Source organism: Alternaria novae-zelandiae (genome assembly GCF_023758075.1).
Source record: "Alternaria novae-zelandiae strain BMP 2774 chromosome Unknown scaffold_31, whole genome shotgun sequence".
NCBI classification, from domain to species: Eukaryota; Fungi; Ascomycota; class Dothideomycetes; order Pleosporales; family Pleosporaceae; genus Alternaria; species Alternaria novae-zelandiae.
In genome coordinates this window covers 32789-53580 of record NW_026056991.1, presented here as the reverse complement: position 1 = coordinate 53580, position 20792 = coordinate 32789, and the positions used below count along the sequence as shown (strand labels likewise).

The window sequence follows — 20792 nt, the reverse complement described above, 5'->3', positions numbered from 1 at the left end:
AGATTGTCGCATCATGAGCACGGCAAGAGCGGAAGGCGCACTGGGGGAACCATACAGCGCAGGTCGACTGCGCCTTCCTTGGTGCTATCGATTGATACTTCCATGTCTGGACCCGGCAGCCTCGTCTCTACCCAACACAGCTCGCCCTTATTCTCTTTCTGAGAAACACCATGCCCATGCCATCATCTTTCACTTGCGTTCACATTCATATCCCGCTCGTATTGCCGCTGCATTCCTACCTTCGCTCTGTGCATTGCTAGGCCATACATGTCATCACGTCACCATGGTAGGTGGATGCCGATCGCGTGTCTCAGCGCAAGTACCAGCAGTTCGCATGCTCTAACACACACACCATTAGGGTTGTTGCGCATCCCGCACGAGTGACAACACTCCGCCTGCTGTCCTCGCGCATTCGTCGTCGCGTAACATCACAGCGCCGTCGACGCGACCCAGCTCTATCCCCTCACCACGCGCCTCACATGCTTCGCAGGGCAATGCGCACCCACCGACGAGTCGCCCGGATGCCGACAACCGCCCCAACACGCCTCTCAAGCCCATATCTCCGACTCAGCGCTCGCGCTTGCCTAACACGCTCGCTTCACCCACTGCTAAGAGCAGCAGCCGCGTCCAACCTCTGACAGACTCTACGCATTCGACATGGACCCGATCGCGGTTAGAGAAGGAGCGCGAAGACTGGTGGGACACACAGGTCACGGGTTCAGAGCAGATATGGGGCGCCATACGTCTTGTAGCGCAGCATCTACAGGCTGGCCAGTTGCAAGAGGCGCAGACGATGCTCGATGTCAGTGACTGCACGTGCCCAACGGGCCTGCTTTGGCGAGGCGTTTACGATGCGACTGGCGTCCAATACAAAGTCCCCGAGTGGGTGGTAGTAGAGCCAGAGGGCCTAGCAGAAGACGATGGTATGGACGACAAAGACTTGGCTGGAGATGCGAGCGCCAGTGCTGTGCAGGAGACGGTTGAAGATACCCTCGCCGACGACTCCGGCAGCCTTATACGTGTGAAAGTAAGGACGAGCCACGACCAGCGGGATCATCAGGTCGTCATGCGGATGAGAGACTCGGTCGCGACCATAATCGAGAAGCTGAAGAAGCAAGCAAAGGTATGTCGGACTTCATTGTCCCCATGCATCTCCTTTACTGCATGTACATTGCTAACCACATGTAGCTCGATCCCTCCCTCGTAATTCGTCTCGCATACGGCGGACGTATATATGAGCCCAACGACGTACTCGAAGCCAACGCGCGCTGGAACTTTGCTAATAACTACATCCTCACCGCGCTCGTCTTTCAGTAAACATCTGATCCTTTGCACATCTGTATACCACGCTCCCACCATGTCCCAAGGTTCCACGTTTGGATATAAAGGTCACATGGCTCACAAGGATTACTAGGTCTCCAACCGAGTATCTCGACTTCCTGTTTGAGTCGATTGTCAAAACGTTGGATGAAATGGGCATACCGGACCCGAACAAACCTTCCTTGGAAGAGGAGCCGTACGAACCTACTTCGGAAGATGACTCTGACGGTAGCGAGACTGATCCTCTTCTTCCTCGATCACGTTCGTCGGATAATAGCAGCGATGACGGAACGTCTGAGGGTTGTGTCGCGTTTTTGTATGGGTTGGTTCGTTCGTATTGGAACTTTCAGCGGTGGAACTACTCTTCGCTTCAATAGTCCATTTGGTGGCTTGTTTGATACCCCTCTCTTCCATATTTTTTTGTTCATACTGGCGGTAGGCACCGAGGCCTTTGCTTGTACCCAGTATCATTTTTCATGCTTCGGCGTATCGCTATTGCGAGATTGTAATCCTTTGGACAATAGAAGTCTGACTAGTGCTTGAAGTTCTCTTCAATGCAAACATGCTCAATTCGTTGACTTTATTCTCTTGACGATTCATGTTGACAGGTGCTATAAGTGAAGCCCTGTTGAAGTTGTGTAACATTAATTGTGGAGTCCGCATGGCTTGATGGCAACCTACCAGTAATTCTTCCCGTACAAGTCACGATCTCAGGCCGTGTCTGATAACGAAGATGCATTTATCGCGTTCTCCACGTGTAACATCCTTCGCACGCGAAGCTTTGTGTCTATCTCAGGGTGGCCCTTAACCCCGAATCAGATGTCATCACATCCACATAACAAAGTGGTGATCAACACCATTCCAAGAAGCAGTCAAGCGTGTACTCCGCTTCTAGCCTTCCCGAGGTCAAAGGTTCGTTATCTGCCGTCTAGCTTCCCGCGTCCTCCATCGACACCATGATGGTTGTGGTGAACCCTGTGACATCATCGTTTTTGAACCTCGGAAGCTCATCGCCCGCCATGACGATGACCTACCCTCTTTTTGAGTACCATAAAGACTCACTAAGAGCGAACCAGACACTCCAATTCATAGCACACATAAAGCCAACATGTTCGCCTCATCTGCGTCACGTTCTTTACGCACAACTTCCACAGACCGACTTTCACAAATAACCAGACAAGTCCTCCCGCAACAAATCAGAATGGCGCACAACGGCACAACCCACACGCTCAACACGGGCGCCAAGATCCCTGCCATTGGCTTTGGAACTTGGCAGGACAAGGAAGCCCAGGAACCGTAAGCTTTTGTCTTGTCGTTGAGAAGTGTGTTGTGTTACTAATACGGAAAATAGAGCTGTCACCATGGCGCTCAAAGCGGGCTACCGCCACATCGATACAGCACGCATCTACGGCACGGAGCCCGCAGTCGGCAACGCCATCAAAAAGTCCGGCGTCCCCCGTTCCGAGCTCTTCATCACCAGCAAGCTCTGGAACAACTCGCACCACCCCGACGACGTCGAAGCCGCACTCGATGCATCCCTCAAGGACCTCGGAACCGACTACCTCGACCTCTACCTCATGCACTGGCCCTCGCCCTTCGCCCGGGGCTCAGAAATGTTCCCCAAAGACTCCAACGGCAAGGTCAAGGTCGGCGAGAGCGACTACGTCGACACCTACAAAGCCATGGAGAAGTGCTTCAAAAGCGGCAAAGCCCGCGCAATCGGCGTCTCGAACTTCAGTAAAGCGGAGATGGAGCGCTTGATCAAGGAGACTTCTGTTGTGCCTGCTGCTCACCAGATCGAATGTCATCCGTATCTTCAGCAAAACGACTTCACGGAGTTCCACAAGCAACAGGGTATTCATGTGACGCAGTACTCGCCGTTTGGCAACCAGAACGAAATCTACGATTCTGGGAAGAACATGAATAAGCTGATGGATGACCCTGTGCTTGTGGAGATTGGCAAGAAGCATGGCAAGACTGGTGCGCAAGTCGCGCTGGCGTGGGGAATCGCCAAGGGCCATTCCGTTATTCCCAAGAGCAAGACTGAGTCGAGGATCAAGGCCAATCTGGAGGGTGACTTTGCCCTGCCCAAGGAGGATGTAGAAAAGATTACTGGCATTGATAAGAAGATGCGGTTTAACGATCCGTCGGGTAACTTTGGATGGAACTTCTACACGGATTTGGATGGTAAGAAGAAATGAACGATCAAGTAGTGTACTATGGTGCTGTTGAAGTAGCCGACTCGAAATGATATATCTATATGCATTACATGAAACAACGCTCAAAAACGCCCGCTGCACACCCATCCCCTAACTATAACTCCCCGCCGCCCAGCTCTTCCGACTCTCCCTACGATCCTCACCCTCAAAGAAAATGGCAACCTTGTTCGGCTCCCCCTTTTCCCCCTCATGGTAATCATACTTGATTTTCTTGAACCGCAGCGCCCTCGCTGCCTTAATCTCATCCCCACTCATAACCATCGCCGCATCGCCACCAATACGACTAACAACGGGGTTCAACAGCATGGCCATACTGAAAAAGCTCTCGTCGCGGACAATCGTGCGGTTGGCGAAGAGGCCTAAGAGGCAGAGAGCGAGAAATTGGATGAAGCAGATGCCGCCTAGGATGCTGAAAACGTAGGACCAGTCTACGTCGAGTTGCTGGCCTTGCGATGGGACGACGGTTTGGTGCGTGACGTTGTAGCGAATGCCATGGTCATCGAAGGCAGCGACAGCGCCGATGGTAAAGCGCATGAGGAGGTCTTCGACTTCATTTTTTGCGATGTTGTGTGCGGGCGACCATTTGGTGCCTTGACTGTAGGACCGGGTTTGGCGGTCGAACCAACCGTTCCATGGTATACCTGTCCAGCCCATGGCACCAGCAGCTGTACGAGCGAAGATATCGGAGCCCCAGACTGCCCTGAAGTCGGCGGGGTCTCGGGGATCGATGTCGTTGGGGGCGTTAATCGCGGTTACGTTACCGAGTGTGTTGTTGCAGAGGAAGAGGGAGGCGGCGGTCACGCGCGCGTGCTTTTTGTTGTCCGACTCGGGGAGTTGCATGACGGTGAAGTTCGTACATCTTGGCCCGCAGTTTTCGGGAACAGAGGCCATCCAGGTTACGGAGCCGCCGGCTTGTTCAGTGACTTCCCACTTAACGTAGTCATCGTCGCCTTGGTGTCGAGCCATGATGTAGAGGGATTCGTCGGGTACGTCGTGCACTTTGCCGTCCTTGACTTCGAGTTGTTCGCATGATGCGTGGGCTGTGATGTTGCGGGAGCTGGCGAGGTAGTTGACCCATTGGTGGGCTGGGTCGCGGTTGAAGAAGCGGTAGTGCCATGCGCCGTTGCCGCGGTAGATGGGTGTGCCTGGTATGCCGGATAGATCGGTAATCATGTCGTCCATATTGTCGGTAAGATTGAATTCGGGGTATGCCATGGCTTCCATGCCGTACATCCACGCCGCTTCCAGCGAAGTCTCGTTGATGAGACTGATTTCGGGGTCGATCTCGCGCGGCGGGTTGTCGACGTACCAATCGTTCAGATCGGCTACAGTGACATTCCCGTATGACAAGAGTGGTATCTCCGAGTTCTCCATCGGCCAGAACAGACTCAGCAGTGCCACTAGGATCTGAGAGCCGATATTGAGAACCAGCCATGCCAGACACGCTAGCCACATCCACTTCGTCTCATCGTCTCTAACATCCTTGAACATTCGGAATTTGCGCAGCCATTTCTGACGCCGGAAGCCAGGTGACGACAGGATCATCAGTTTCGTAACCTTGGCAAGCGAACTCAGGTGTAGGATCAGGTCGAATACTTCTAGACTAACGTAATGTCTAGTGAGAAATGACCATCTGAACACTGATGCATAGTGCTTTAACGAGGCCAAGATGTTCAAACCCAGACACAGCGAGAGACCGAGAGTAAGCGAGTTGAAGATTCGGATATCGATCTTGGAGAGAACGACGGGGCGGCGCCATCCTTCCCAACATTTGAGTGTAACACACATCACTGCGCTGAAGAACAGCGTTACGAGGAGTTTCATCGCACCTGTCTTGAGGAGTGTCTTCCGTGCCTCTCTTTGGTCGAATCGCTTGACGTGGTGGTGGTGTTTGTGGTGATGAGTCCCGTCTTCAACATCGAAGGTGGAGCTGGGGCTGCCTACGCTGGCGTAGAATCCGCCCTTGGACTCTATGATCTCTGGAGACTGGACCATGGATGGTGTGTGCATTGGTGAGTTGGATGGCGAGTATGATGCGTCGTCGACATGCTGCATCGCTACATCACCACTGTCGTAGCTGAGTGGTTCGGCGGAGCTGATCAATGGCGCATTGTCGGAGTGCCCCCCACTGACTGTGCGGTTGCGATCCATGGTTCTTATTCTTTTGTCTTCGTTCGACGGGGTGGTGTGTTTGTGCTCTGTCAAATCTACAACTGTAGAGATGACTTTGCGTGGCTTGGAACCTCGTGTGCCGTCAAACGGCAGGCTGCAGGTGTCTTGGGCGAAGATAGCAAACTAGGTAGCGAGCGAGCGAGGCGTTACGCGCATTCTTTAGCGATGGCTAAAGTACCGACACTGTGGTTGCATTCCCCGGGTATACTGGTATGTGAAAGGGATTCCTCAGTAGTCCTGCAAGACTTGCCAGGTAAAGTAGTAAGAGTGATTATCTGAAGTGGAGAAAATGCAGAATCCTCTGGAGCGCACATGGCGCTCTTATCGCTGTCTCCCGGGCGGGTTTCCGCGCGACGACCATATTGGGGGCTGAAAGTTTGGGGGCCACAACAGCCGCATCTGCAAGCCTTTGGCGTTGCACAGCGTGGGCGAAGCAAGTCCAAAGTTGAGAACTGCCAGCGACAAAAGGACGATAACCAGTACTAAATTGTAATAATAGAAGCACAAAAAGTACTTCAACGACTTACCATGCGCCTATCGTGAAGCATGCGTTCGGAGAACTACATCAGCCCACCCCTCTTCATCCTTGGTAGGCTGGATTTTCCCAAACTGGAGGCTGAGTCTCACGCTAGACCAACGAGTGTAGCGATCGGTAGTCCTATTGTTAGCTAGATAGGCTGTTAAATGCAAGCGAAGTATCGAGGCGTTTCTAGTCCAGTAATATCTAAGTGGTTGCACGCCACGAAGAACAAGTATGGGGGGCCGGAACGCTCATTCGCCTAAGATGCAGCTGCGGGAGGGTAGAAGCGCAAGGCTCGGAGCTTGCAGTATGTCGCGAAATGCAGCTGACTTGGACCATGCAGTTGTGGAAGTTCTTCGAGGCCGGAGATAAGCTTAGGCCGATGTCAACGTTGTTGTGGTTGTTGCTGTTGTAAGCGTCGCGGAGTGAGTACCCACATAACCGGCCGCGGTTGCCAAACTGTCAGGTTTTACCTTTGCGGGCACCCACCAATCCTCGGAGTTGTAGGAGGCATATTGATGCTCCTGTGCTACTCATGCGACATATCCGTCGTCGTAAGAGCAGGGGGATGGTAACTCTGACGATGATGCCCGCGCGCGAGAGCGACTGACTAGCCTCAGGTACTCCCCACCTGACGCTAGATGACAAATGACTGTGGAGAAGGCACGAAGGGCGTGATGTCAACCAGTCTCAGAGCTTCATATTTATCGCGTCTGTCTCAATCTTGCTGTTAATTATCAACCATCGAGATCAAAACGTTATGTCGTCGTCAAACGTGGTTCTGTACGATCTGCCTAGCAGGAGTGGTTCCTCATGGTCATTGAACCCGTGGAAGAGTGAGTTCATCCACACTACAAATGCTATCCTGATCCTTCTGACAGGCGCGCAGCTCGCATGGTACTGAATTACAAGAAGATCGACTACACGACCGAATGGGTAGAATACCCTGACCTGGCCCCCAAGTTCAAAGCCCTCGGCATCCCGCCCACCCCCAAGGATGCGCCAGGCTATTTCGCAGAGTACACCAGTCCCGCTATCAAGCACTCGAATGGCACCTATCAGATGGATTCTTGGCCCATTGCCTACGAACTTGAAAAGCAACACCCGGCTCCGTCTTTGCACCTCGATGACCCCATTGTTGTACAGGTCAGGGACCATATTGCCAAGATAGCTGGCCCACTGAGACCGCTCCTCATTCCTCAGGTGCCAGTCGTGCTGCTGAACAAGCCGAGTGCGGATTACTTCAACGAGACGAGAGAGAAGATGTTCGGGAAGTCGCTCGAACAAGTGGAAAAGGACGCCAATGCGGACGAGTGTTGGGAGGCGGCTAAGGCACCGGCGAAGGAAGCGGGCGATCTACTGAGGAAGAACGGTGGACCTTACTTCCTGGGTCAGACTGGTAAGTGACAATGCGCTGGCTGGATCATGTCGGCTTCATATATTCTAACTTGTGAGCAGTCTCGTATGCCGACTTCATCCTTGTGTCGATGCTACACTTCGTCAAGTGCATAAGCGAGGACAAGTTCAAGAAGCTTCTGGCTCTTGACGAGGCCTTCCCCAAGGTTTACGAGGCGTGTAAACAATGGCTGGAGAAGGACGACTAGTCCCTTCTCAGCAAGCGCCAGTGCCTAAACCGATCGATCAACATCGGGACTGCTCTTTCTGTTACCCAGGTATCGTGCGTTCAGATGAATAAGATTTCAGAATCAACAATTATGAAGTTTCCTGCACTGCATGCCATGCGCCACACTACCCCTCTCTTGCGCCCGCCAGACTGCTTGACCAATCTGACTGTGCAGCGTTAGCGCGGCCACGCTTCTTGCCTTGCGCCCGATGGGCAGTGTTGCCTAGCAGCTGATAAGTTCAGCCCTGAAGTCATAATGCCGCCAGATCATACACGCACAACGATAACGTCGCACCTCAATTACTTTCTAGACTCTTGACAAGAGCTGTACGGCGCGTTTGTTGGAACGTCATCCTCTCCGGTCGGACGACGCTCGAGGTCGTTGCACTAATCCCAAACGTGCCTTCCACACCCACCATGGGCGCGGAAACTACACCAAAGAGGGCCGGCACTGCGCATGAAAGTTCGCGCAGTTCTGATGACGGATTCGAAATAGTAGAGCACGACCTCGATGTTTTGAGCATCCCTGAATCCCAAGACGGCACCCTCATACCGACTATAGCGGTAACCGAAGAGACAGAGCGCAGCAAAGGAACGAACGCATCCAGAGAAAGCCGACCTTGGCCAATCGATTACGATGAGTTTCACGACGCGATCAGAGGCGAAGACTTCGATGGCGTGAAGAAGATGCTGGACGACGGTGCAAACGTGGAGCGTGGAACAGACGAGGGAGAATCACCACTGATCCTCGCCGTTTGGAAGCAAGACATCGCTATCATAACGCTCTTGCTAGAAAGAGGCGCGGATGTGACCCGCCCGTTCGACGGCTTTCCTCCGATCCACCACGCCGTCATGCAACAAGATCGAGCAGCCCAGATCATCCAGCTTCTCCTCGACCATGGCGCCAGCTTGGAAGCTGTTGGGACAGAGGATATTAACGCGTTACATTTCGCTGCATCGAACGGCATGATACACGGGGCTGATTTCCTAATCGGCAAGGGAGTAGAAATTAGCAAGACCTGCGCGGATGAGAGGACGCCTTTGATACTGGCCGCAAAACATGGACATCTTGCAATCGTCAGACTACTTCTCGCTAAAGGAGCAGATCTGCACGAGAAAAGTGAGAATAGTTGCACTGTTCTAATGTGGGCGGCAGAGTATGGACATCACGAAGTCGTTCGTTACTTGTTGGAGGTAGGAGCGATGGTGGACGACCGTAGTGTAGAGGGTCTCAGTAAGTTGATATAGCCTTCATGACTTGTTGAACAGCAACTGATATCAGCAGCCGCCTTATCACTCGCCAGCATGAATGGCCGATTGGAAGCTGTACAACTACTGATCGAGAGCGGTGCAGACATCAATGCACTCAGTCTAGATCCAGAATCCTTCACTCCGGCAATGTTTGCTGCATTACAGGGACATGTAGAAGTACTACGGGTCCTGCTATCGCACGGAGCAGATTACAAACCAGATTTCGAAGTCGAATGGGCAGACGGTGACACGATCCTGGATATGACCATGACGAAAGGCCACCTTGCTACTGCCAAGATCCTGTTAGAAGCCATTGGTGGACCTGACTACCCAAGGGATAGCATCGCACTCCAAATGGCCACTGCGCAGTCCAAGGTAGAGCTGATACCAGTGATGAAGGCCGTTTCTATCATGTACCAAGAAATCGATCCCCATTCCAGCGACGGGGAGAACCTGGGTTGGGTCGAATGGGTCTTAGATCAAGGCGGGGAGCTCGTCAGGCCAAAAGCCATCTGCAATATGCTATATGCTGCACTAGCCAAGAGGGATGTCGGTATAACTGCAGAGCTACTCAGACTCGGAGCCGATCCAAATATCTTCGGGTTCATGGGTTACACACCACTCCACGTCGCAGTCAGCGGACTGGCGTGCAACCTGGAACTCGTCGAAGTCCTTCTCAAAGCTGGTGCTGACCCGGCGAAGCTCTCGCAAAATCCCACCACAGCATTGAGGGTCACGCCACTACATCGTGCCATCATGGGTTTCGAGAACGATCGCCCAGTGAACATGGCTGTCGTCGATCTTCTGTTAGCGAAAGGGCAATGTAAGGTGATGAAAGGACCAAACGCTCAATCTAGTGCCTTTCTGAGTGTAGTGAACGCGTTCGATGGTGGGAGTGCTGAGATTGCCAAAAGCCTAGCGTTCCGGATGCTGGATTCCATATCTGATGCGAACGACGACACGGCCGACGATGGGTTTACTCCGATGCACGTTGCCGTCCAATACAATCAAAAAGAGCTCATTGACGCACTAAGACGGAAAGGCGCCGACATCAACGCGAAGAACAACGACGGCATGTCACCTGTTCTTCTGGCGTGCGGCATGAAAGCGGAGCTGGTAAACTTTCTGGTGACACGCTGCGCAGACGTGTCTGCTGTCAACAAGAAGAGGCAAGGAGCTTTGCATATCGCCGCTGCGTGTGGGAAAGCCGATGTGCTCAGATTTCTCCTTGATCTGGATCTAGCTGAAGAGGAGCCACTTAACATCAACGCCGTGGACGATGCAGGTCACACCCCTTTGATCACTGCCACAGTGGAGGGTCATGAAGGTGCAGCTCTTTTCTTACTGGTACGAGGTGCCTCTGTCCGACAACGTACGACCAAAAAAGGACGACTTGCCTTGCATTACGCAGCACAGGCTAGTATGAACCGTATTGTGGAATTCCTGTTAAGGGTTTCCTGCAACGACATCATCAATGTGGAAGATCATGGGAGATACACACCCTTAGCACTCGCGTGCATGGCAGAGACCCCCACCGTCGTTCCCACCTTGCTCTCCTACGGCGCAGACCCAAACATCATCTGCCAGAACACCGGCGACCGCCCCCTTCACATCGCGCTCAAACGACCCCTACACATGGATCGCTGTGCAGACAGGGAAAGTAGTCCATCACTGGACCTGCTCAAGTATGAAGACACCGATATCACGGCTCGCGATGGCAGCGGCCGCAAACCACTGCATCTCGCATCCGAGTTCCACAATCTTGAAGCTACTAAAGCCCTCTTATCCAAAGGCGTCTCACCACACTGTGAAGACAACAAGGCCAGAACGCCACTGTGTCTGTGTTCAAACCCCTATATCGCACAAGCGCTCATAGACCACGGCGCGGACGTAAACCACGGTGACGAGAATGGATGGACGCCATTGCATTACGCCGTGTCGAGGTGCTGGGTAAAGGCTTTTGCGGTGCTGAGACAGGCAGGCGCTGATATGGATATGAGGACCCGAGATGATGGGCTTAGTGTCAATGAGAGGTTGGACAAATTTGGTTCATGGCAGGACTGGGTGAATACGGAAAGGGAGTTGGTGTGTGATGATGCACAGAGGGAGAAGATTAGGGAATTCGACGTGAGGACTGAGATGGGAATGAAAGTAGATAGGTATTGAGGTAACTACTAACGGCGTAAGTGCTCTGCTTCGCTTACTTGCTTCAATGGGCTCGTCACTCATTGTACTGCTCATCCATTTCTACTCTGATGCAATTTCGATGTTGCGCACTAGTGAGTGAGACATCACATCTACGTCTCGGAGCCCACGGGTTTTTCGATCGCACATGTCGACGAGTCATGAACGGTAGCGCGCACGACTCGCCCACCCAGCCACGCGCAACCTCTTCACGATCGACGTCATCACATCGACATCCAGTCCAGAACATCACAACAAAACCTAAATGATAGATAAACATTTTTCACCCGGCACGTCATTCGCCCGTCCGCCAGCGCATTCTCCCCATCACAAATACACCACGCGTAGTCCATCCGCCGCATTCCGAGCGAATTAGGTAAAACGCCAGATCTCCTTCGCGTGAGTGTGCGCGCGATCTGAGTGCCCTGGCGCCGATCTCAACGATGCGGCGCGTCATGGACTTTTCGATAGCCTCGCGCACAAATGCCATCACCAGTCCAGATCTTGTGTCAAGCTAAGCTTTTCGAGCCTCTATTCCTTGGCAGTTGGGACTGCAAGGGGTGTTTTCGGAGGCCGTGGGTGCCCTTTGCGGCGCCTGGCGGACGGATAAGCTTCCTTAGGGTTTCTTAGATCGAGCTGGTGGGAGTGATGGGGACGATGATGTCACGGGTGTGTAGTGGACTTAAGCATTCGATGCCAGGACTTCGGTGGGAGTAGTTGTGTCTTTTTCTATTCCAAGCCCACCTTGCTCTGTCCAACAACACATTTCTCGTGAGTGAGCATCATGTTTGATCTCATCCGCGACTCGGCTTTTGGCCATATCGTCCGTCTTGTGACGCGCAACAAATATCTTCAATATCCCGAAGAGAAGGACCCCGAGATTTGGAAGAAGTATGTCAGCCACGAGAAGTCTGGGTATGCCGCCTACCATGGATCTACTCAGGCGCCGGAAAACAAGGACGAGATCGATGAGCTCGCTCAGACGCATGGTGTGAGGAACCGGGAGGGACGCGATTCGGAGACTTCGTCGCGTACCGTGGGCAATGGTGTCAACGAGGCCAGTGGCTTGAGAGTCGATCCTGAGAAGGGCAAGGACCTTCATGTTATTGATTGGTATGGTCCGGATGATGCTCAGGTATGTTTGCTCCATGTTCACATTTTTGGATTATACTGACGGCTCTGTAGAACCCAAAGAATTGGTCGCGAGGAAAGAGGTACTTCGTTACCTTTGAGATTTGCTTCCTCACCTTCTCGGTATACATCGGTTCAGCCATTTACACGCCTGGTCTCATGGGCGTGATGGCAGAGTTTGGCGTCGCTCAGGTCCCCGCGACCTTGGGACTAACGCTGTACGTTGCTGGATACGGTCTTGGTCCTCTCCTATGGTCACCCATGAGCGAGATTCCGCAGATTGGCCGTCTCTGGGTTTACATTATTACCCTTCGTAAGTGCAGCCGTTCGTTCACAGCGAGACGATATGCTAACCGATACCAACAGTCATCTTCGTCCTGCTCCAGATCCCTACTGCTCTCTCCGTCAACTTCGGCATGCTACTCGCTTTCCGATTCCTGACTGGATTCTTCGGTTCGCCCGCACTCGCAACAGGAGGAGCCTCCATCGCCGACATGTACCGACCCAAGAAACAAGTGTACGGTCTCGCGGTCTGGGGAATTGGCGCTGTCTGCGGTCCCGTTCTCGGTCCTCTTGTGGGTGGCTTCGCCGTTATGGCTGAAGGTTGGAGGTGGACCATGTGGGAGATCATGTGGCTCTCGGGCTTCTGCTGGGTCTTCCTGTTCTTCCTTCTCCCGGAGACAAGCGCGCCCAACATCTTGCACCGCAGGACACGCAGGCTCAAGAAGCTGACTGGCGACGATCGTCTGACCTGCGAGCCGGATATCATGTCTGCTGAGATGTCAGGCAAGGACGTAAGTAAACCTTCTTCACGATACCCAATCACGGCTAACACTACCTCAGGTTCTCAACATGAGTCTTCTCAAGCCCATCACGCTCATGTTCAAGGAACCCATCGTGTTCCTGTTGAACTTGTACATCGCGCTCATCTACGGTCTACTCTACATCTGGTTCGAATCGTTCCCTCTTGTGTTCTCAGGACTTTACGGTTTCAACCTCGGTCTTGAGGGAGTTGCGTTCCTTGGTATTCTCGTCGGTACATTCATCGCCGTCATTGTGCTCTTCGCGTGGAACTACTACTACCTGGAGAAGCAGTTCGACGACGATGGCAACATTGCGCCCGAGAAGCGTCTCATCCCTGCCATGGTCGGCTGCTTCTTTGTGCCAATCTGTCTTTTCTGGTTCGGATGGACGTCCCGGTCAGACGTGCACTGGATTGTACCCATCATCGGATCTGGATGCTTTGGTATCGCTGCCTTCACGCTCTTCCAGGCCGTCCTACCTTACCTGTCGGATGCTTACCCCGACTCTGTGGCTAGTGTACTGGCGGGCAACGACTTGATGAGGTCGTCGTTCGGTGCGGGATTCCCCTTGTTCGCCAATGCCATGTACCAGAAGTTGGGCATAAACTGGGCGAGTAGTTTGTTGGGATTCCTGGGTATCGCCTTTATCCCGATTCCATTTGTGCTTTACAAGTGGGGCAAGCAGATCAGACAGAAGAGCAAGCTGGCCAGAAAGGATATCTAGGGGTGTGCAGTGGAATAGTCCTATAGGATGGACGATAATATTATTTGTTCAAACAACTTCGATGGAGATGAGTGATTCCCCAGATGTGTGGAACGCGTGGTTGACGTCATCATCGTACGCGCCATGGTGATGCATATTTCTTTTGTGAGCAATGTTCATTGGCATGGGTGCGCCTGCGAAGGCGTGTGCTGCTCCGACGTAAGCAAATACGCATTGCTTTGTCGAGCAGTTTGGTGAAACAGCAGACGTTGATGCTGCGTCATACTCGACGCGATGCAGGTGGCCGATCCCAACGGCTATACATAATGCCGTAGTCATGTCGCGGAGTCTAGACACGTGCTAGGGGAACGCGGTAATGGAAATATCGCGAGTTTAAAATGACGAGCGCGCCGAATGGACCCTGATGGCCGAAGCTGGAAGCATCGATCTCCCGGGAGCGACAGCCGATTTGGGTCTGCAGCGAGATTGGTGGTGAGGTCGCTGGGGTAGCCTCGAGGATGTTGGTGAGGGAAGGATGGCGCTAGGCGTGCTAGCGCGGAGCTTGTGGCGACTGGAGGCTGTATGGCAGTTCCAAGATTGCTGCTGTCTTGGATGGCAAAGAGTTGGGAGGCTAAGAGTTGAGAGGCTAGGGAGTTTGCGAGCCGGGTGGAAGGCGCGGAAGCTACCTGTGAACCAGCAGAAGGAGCTACCAGGCAGCAGGTGTATTAGGTAGTACAATGAATGGCAGCAACTGTGCAGTGTTCTTCCTCATCTCACCACCTGTCTGTGCTGCACCGCCACAACATCCCGCGAACCTGTTTCGGCGCTGATCCTTACCCACAACGGCAAAGGCGGCCGTCGTCGTCAGCATGAGCGGGCATGGCAGCGTGCGTTTTTCGAGAGCCGCTCCCCACAACGTCCTGCTGAACAACATGGCCATGGCGGACGCGACCAAGCCCGTCGTAGTCAATGCGCCCGAACGCCCGGGCTTGACGAGCAGCGCCTCGGGGTCGTCTGGCGACTCGATGGACGAGACGACGTCGCCCGGCGAGCCCTCGACGACCACCAGCAGCCGCGACCAAGTGGCGCCTCTGCGCGAGCCCCAGTACTCGTGGAACAGCAACGCCAGCTCCTCGCGCTCTCGCGGGCCTGCCATCATGACGGACCTGCCGCCGCAGACGCCCAACGGGGGCAGCGCGCCCACGTCGACCACCAGAGCCGCCCGCCCAACACCTGGCCGCACCATCAGCAGCGCATACGCACCCGCCCGCCGCCCCCAGCAGTTCTCGCTGAACTCATCCGCCCACCGCCCGCGCAACAACTCGGCCACGCGCAGCCGCCGCAACCCCAACGCCGAGTACCGCGCCCAGGAAAAGGCCTACGTCCAGCGCATCCGCCAGGAGGACCAGCAGGACGACTTCTTCGACCCGGCCCTGCGCACGCCCAGCCTGGGCTACAGCACCGACTCCGAGACGGACGACGAGTCGCCCTCGACCGCCGAGTATGTCGAGAACGACCCCTACGACCAGGAGACGCTGCTCTACTATGGCAACGACGACATGCAGCCCTCGATCGAGGAGCTCAAGATCCCCGCCAACCGCGAGCGCCTCGAGTGGCACAGCATGCTCGCCAGCGTCCTCACCGGCGACGTGGTCAAGCAGGAGAAGAAGCGCCTCATCGGTAGCACCGAGCAGCAGGGCGACAGCACCATGAAGGCCGAGATCTGGATGGGCATCCGCGCCAAGGTCTGCGGCCGCTCGCTGCAGGCCCAGCGCCGCATCGTCGACGACACCCGCAGCAAGATCCGCGCCAACCTCGAGAGCATCATCTCGTTCGAAGTCGGCGGCGAGGCGGAGGCGGGCCAGACAGCCGCCCAGCAGGTCGAGGACATTGTCAAGAAGATCGAAAAGGTCGAGAGCGTCTACCCCACGCGCCAGGCCCTCGAGGCTGCCTATCCCCGCGCCGCCTCGCAGCCCTACAAGGACGCCTGCGACGCCGTCATTGCCTGGCACAACACCATCGCCCTCATCAACACCGAAATGTCCATCCTTAAGAAATGGGTCGGCAACGAGGAGCTCGACTTCACCAAGCCCCGCCCGCGCTCGTCCCAGGACCACCATCTCACCGACGACTCTTCGTTTATTGACCGGATACTCAAGGAGGATGGCCTCAAGTCCCTGCAGGGCGACACCAACCTGCTGGCTCCGCTCGAGAAGGTCATCCAGAAGGCCAAGGCCACCCTCATCGCCAACGCCGAAGGCTTTGCCGAGAGACATCTCCCGCCCTACATCGAAGAGCTGCTGACTCTCATCAACTTCCCCTCGCGTCTCCTCCAGGAGATCATCCGCGTCCGCCTCTCGTACGCCAAGAAGATCAAGGACCCGTCACAACAGGGCGTCATGATGGCCGAGCAGATGATTGCGCAGTTCCAGATCCTGCTGGCCATGGCTGGCCAGGTCAAGGAGAGCTACATGGTCATCTCCCGGCCGGAGCCTGGCTGGGATCTGCCTCCGTGCATTGAGGAGAACTTCGACACCGTCGTGCTAGACGCCCTCAAGTTCTACTTCAAAATGCTCAACTGGAAGCTGGCTGCCAACAAGAACACCTTCAAGGAGGCCGAAATCCTCGAACAGGAGTGGGACTTTTGCAACAAGCTCGGCCGACAACTCCAGGGCGGCGACGTTGAGACTGCGGAACAGTTCAGTGTGCTCACATCCAAGTCGCTCACTCGTCTCAGCGCTCACTTTGAGCGAGAGCTGCAGCGTCGGCCGGACGAGCTCACGGGTTCTGAAATGGAAAAGCGATACAAGCAGATCCTCGATTCTGTCCGTGTCCGACAGCGTAAGCTGTTCCGTTTCTCCAGGATCCTCACGCAGCGCTTCGAGAACTGCACCGAGTTCAACATCAACAACATCGACCTAGACGAGGAGCAGCTCCAGGAACTGTACGAAGCTCTCGTTGCCACTGGCCACTTTCTCGTCGAGACCACCGGCGGAAACAATACTGGCATATACATCGTTGCATCACCGACGGCACTCGACCGACCGAACGACATCCAGTCGCTTCTTACAACCTGCTACCACGCAGAAGAAGCTCCAGAGGACCCCTCCAACCCATACGTTTTGATCATCCGACCAGAACAGCCCCTGTACTGGCCCGGCAAGAAGATGTCAGCCAACATCATCGAGCCCCATCTCGACCTCAAGCCTGGTCGGTTGAGGCTCGTCGCGGATGGCTCGCAACAACGCCTCGCAAACGCGAACCTATCATTCCTCTCATCAATAGGCATGGAGCTCACTACCCTGATCGATCAGCGCGCCAACCTTCCCCGTGTCAACGCAGAACTGCAGAAGATCAAGAAGACGGCATACAAGCTGTCCAACACCATCATGGACAGTGTCGAGATTGTTCGCAGGCAAACAGTTGGTCTCGACTGCCAGGATCTCATCCAGACTTGTTTCGCTTTCGCGACAGAATTCGGTCAACGTTCCGTTCTCTACATGGACTACAACCGGAGGGCCATGAACAACATCAAGCTAACCAGGCTGGCACTTGACTGGGTCAGTTTCATTTGCGACGACTGCATTGCTTCGGACCGAAAGACATTTCGATGGGCTGTGGTTGCTCTAGAGTTTGCCATGATGATGACCCGCGGTCAGAACATTCTATCCATCAGCGACGAGGAATACTCACAGCTGCGACTGAAGGTAGCTGGCTGCATGTCCGTCCTCATCTCCCACTTCGACATCATGGGCGCGAGGTCGACCATTGCAGCTCAGGCCGAGCGACAGCGCCTCAACGCTATTGCTGGGAAGAGCCTGCTCGATCCGAAGAACGCAAAGGATGACGATGAGTCCATTGAGATGACTCAACAACAGTGGATGCAGAGGCTCGAAGAGATTGACACGTTCCGCAAGGACAAGGAAGCCGAACGCCAGGCTCTTGGTCGGGTGCTGGAGGACTCTAATGAAGCCGACCGAGCGCTGACCTACCTGTCTTCGTCTGCGACAAACGTCACACTGCGATGGCAGCAGGGCCAGTTTGTCGGCGGAGGTACATTTGGATCCGTCTACGCAGCTATGAACCTCGACTCCAACCACCTCATGGCCGTCAAAGAAATTCGTCTCCAAGATCCACAGCTCATTCCTACGATTGTCGCTCAGATCAGAGACGAGATGGGTGTTCTTCAAGTGCTCGACCATCCCAATATTGTGTCTTATTACGGTATTGAACCACATCGAGACAAGGTGTACATCTTCATGGAATACTGCTCTGGTGGCTCGCTTGCCGGACTGCTAGAACATGGACGTATCGAAGACGAGACCGTCATTATGGTTTACGCGCTTCAGATGTTGGAGGGTCTCGCCTACCTACATGACGCTGGTGTTGTGCATCGCGACATCAAGCCCGAGAGTAAGTTGGCTTTTGATCCTATCATGATTTACCCTTGCTAATCAAACCCAGACATTCTTCTCGACCACAACGGAGTCATCAAATTTGTCGACTTCGGCGCCGCCAAACTCATCGCTCGCCAAGGTCGAACCCTCGCCGCAGAACACAACGCTACACGCCAGGGCCGCCAACGCTCTATGACCGGAACGCCAATGTACATGTCCCCTGAAGTCATTCGGGGTGGAAGCACAGGTCGCCACGGCGCTGTCGATATCTGGTCACTAGGCTGCGTGATCCTGGAGATGGCTACGGGTCGCCGCCCGTGGGCTTCCATGGACAATGAATGGGCCATCATGTACCACATTGCCCAGGGTGATCCACCACAACTACCATCCAAGGAGCAACTCAGCGACACTGGTATCGACTTCCTCAAGAAATGCTTCGACCGCGACCCGAACAAGCGAGCCAGTGCGGTTGAGCTGCTCCAGCACGAATGGATCATGACGCTCCGCGCCCAGCTCAGCCTGGAACCAGCCACGCCCAGTGATAGCAACTCTAGCAGTGGAACACCACAAAGTAGTAGGCAAAACTCCACCTACAACTAATCCTTGACGCCCTCATCAGCACGTTTCGTCATGAATCTTGACGATGTTGGCTGATAGTGCATAGTGGCTCGCCGCCTTTCCATACACAGGGCCAGTCTCGATTCTGGTCAAAGCCTTCTACCCTCTCCAGATGCCGTCTCTGCAGGTTCCGGTGTTAGTCCCTTCACTATACCACCTGGCTCCTCGTTTACTGGAGCTTCCCCTTTCCGACAATTCAACTTCTCTGAACCATAAGGAGTGCTTACCTACACTTCATCTTGCACCCTGAAATTCCGGGGACACGAAGATTGTAAACATTATTATTTCCGCTTCTGCCTGTACTCCTCCACTCCCCGCTAGCGTCTCTTGGGAAGTATGGATAGGGCGTTTGAATGGGTTCATCTCCCACTTCTGTTTCTTTTGTCAGGCGCGTCTCCTTACGTATGACCGCTGTCGGTTGGGCATTCTGTTGTAGGTGTTTCTGCATTAGCGAGGGCGTTTCTCCGTATCATTATGGGTATGGGGCTTTATTGTTGGTTATCGTCCTTATACATGATGCTTGCCTGGGTGGTTCGGGCGAGCAACACTTTCTCTTATTGTCTAATCGTCGAGTTGATGAAGGCGATGCGGTATATACTAAGCAACGATTGCCCTGCGTGGCTTATACATCCTTTGAACACGTGCATACATGCTGCTATTCCTTTTAAGTGATATATGTCAAACTCATCACATCGTACCGTATGTAAGTTGAGTAGCATATAATTATCACAACTGCGATCGATGCATAGATCTACTGTAAGCGGAGTACGTAAGTGAAAAACAAGAACACGTTCCACACTCGCCCTCCTCGTCATTCTCTTTCCCCCTAAACCATCCACTCCCTCAGCACCTCCTCTTCCACATCCCTAATCAGAACATGCACATGTTCCAAACTCCTCACACTCTGCAAATCCGTCGTATTCTTGAACCAAATAACCTTACTCCCCCCCTCTTTCTCCCCCGCCTTATCCCTAAACTCCCTCTTCACAAACCCCTCCACCATTGCCCTCCCCTCCTCACTCAACGCACCCTTCCCATCCACCGGCAACCGCTGCTTCAACCACACAACAACATGCCTGACACCAGGCACAAACGCATACGCCCAGTCATTCCTCAGAATCTTGTAATCCGCTGGATCCGCAAAAGGCGTGTTGTTGACTACATCGAACCGCAACGCCCCACTCTCATCTTCAACCGGGTCCCAGAGAAGGCGCTGGTCGAGCAGATATGTCATTACGCTGCCGTATTTCTGCTTTACGTGTGCTGTCCATGCGAGATATGCTTTTAGGGCGCTGGGCCAGCGCTTCAGCTCTTCGAGGTGGTTGGTGCTGATGAGGGTGTGCAGGTTCGACCAGGAGTGGGGTGTGAAGTCTGTGTCTGAGAGGGAGAGCTGCTGCCAATCTATGGCTGTGAGGGCGAATGGGGGGTTGTCGCGGGGGAAGGGTAGGGCGGTCGGGTCCGGGTTGGATTTCCATTGAGCTTGGAAGATGGAGGGGAGGGATGATTCGTCGATGGTGAAGTTGCGTGACATCTTGATTTTAGGTGGCTTCTGGGAACGTGTACTGCGGGTATATGTGGTACGCGGATGAGAGGTGAGAGAATATGAGAGTTGGGTAGCCGCGATGGTGATACTGGAGGGGCGGCCAAGTTGATTTCGAGGAGAGACAGTTAGCAAACGAGATAAAGTGGTTCGAAAGGTAGATATATTGATCATCTACGTTATTGGGTCGTGGTATCAAGTACCTGTGTAAGTCCTGGTTGGTAGGTGGGTGTGCTTGCATATTTCGGCGGAAGCGATTCCCGATTCGGGCTGCTAAGACACATGGCAACACCTGGGCATGTAGTATACA

General features: G+C 54.0%; 8 protein-coding genes across 8 annotated transcripts; 6 read left to right on the top strand and 2 right to left on the bottom strand.

Moving 5' to 3' along the window:
• Positions 1-283: 283 nt before the first annotated feature.
• On the top strand, positions 284-1317 carry J4E88_010245 (uncharacterized protein; the record flags this gene model as incomplete). The annotated part of the gene is made up of 3 exons (XM_049403840.1): positions 284-286; positions 491-1123; positions 1189-1317. The coding sequence occupies 3 exons, from the start codon at positions 284-286 to the stop codon at positions 1315-1317; spliced, it is 765 nt and encodes a 254-aa protein (XP_049250357.1).
• Positions 1318-2521: 1204 nt separating this feature from the next.
• Positions 2522-3521, top strand: J4E88_010244 (uncharacterized protein; the record flags this gene model as incomplete). Its single annotated transcript, XM_049403839.1, has 2 exons — positions 2522-2616; positions 2672-3521. The coding sequence occupies 2 exons, from the start codon at positions 2522-2524 to the stop codon at positions 3519-3521; spliced, it is 945 nt and encodes a 314-aa protein (XP_049250356.1).
• Positions 3522-3629: 108 nt separating this feature from the next.
• On the bottom strand, positions 3630-5690 carry J4E88_010243 (uncharacterized protein; the record flags this gene model as incomplete). Its single annotated transcript, XM_049403838.1, has 1 exon — positions 3630-5690. One exon carries the CDS (start codon positions 5688-5690, stop codon positions 3630-3632), a length of 2061 nt encoding a protein of 686 aa, XP_049250355.1.
• A 1301-nt stretch (positions 5691-6991) lies between these two features.
• Positions 6992-7835, top strand: J4E88_010242 (uncharacterized protein; the record flags this gene model as incomplete). Its single annotated transcript, XM_049403837.1, has 3 exons — positions 6992-6996; positions 7113-7630; positions 7690-7835. The coding sequence occupies 3 exons, from the start codon at positions 6992-6994 to the stop codon at positions 7833-7835; spliced, it is 669 nt and encodes a 222-aa protein (XP_049250354.1).
• A 437-nt stretch (positions 7836-8272) lies between these two features.
• On the top strand, positions 8273-11272 carry J4E88_010241 (uncharacterized protein; the record flags this gene model as incomplete). The annotated part of the gene is made up of 2 exons (XM_049403836.1): positions 8273-9089; positions 9141-11272. 2 exons carry the CDS (start codon positions 8273-8275, stop codon positions 11270-11272), a joined length of 2949 nt encoding a protein of 982 aa, XP_049250353.1.
• An 802-nt stretch (positions 11273-12074) lies between these two features.
• On the top strand, positions 12075-13948 carry J4E88_010240 (uncharacterized protein; the record flags this gene model as incomplete). Its single annotated transcript, XM_049403835.1, has 4 exons — positions 12075-12425; positions 12476-12734; positions 12788-13215; positions 13265-13948. 4 exons carry the CDS (start codon positions 12075-12077, stop codon positions 13946-13948), a joined length of 1722 nt encoding a protein of 573 aa, XP_049250352.1.
• A 911-nt stretch (positions 13949-14859) lies between these two features.
• J4E88_010239 (uncharacterized protein) lies at positions 14860-18924 on the top strand (the record flags this gene model as incomplete). Its single annotated transcript, XM_049403834.1, has 2 exons — positions 14860-18340; positions 18392-18924. The coding sequence occupies 2 exons, from the start codon at positions 14860-14862 to the stop codon at positions 18922-18924; spliced, it is 4014 nt and encodes a 1337-aa protein (XP_049250351.1).
• An 844-nt stretch (positions 18925-19768) lies between these two features.
• Positions 19769-20473, bottom strand: J4E88_010238 (uncharacterized protein; the record flags this gene model as incomplete). Its single annotated transcript, XM_049403833.1, has 1 exon — positions 19769-20473. One exon carries the CDS (start codon positions 20471-20473, stop codon positions 19769-19771), a length of 705 nt encoding a protein of 234 aa, XP_049250350.1.
• Between the last annotated feature and the right edge of the window lie 319 nt (positions 20474-20792).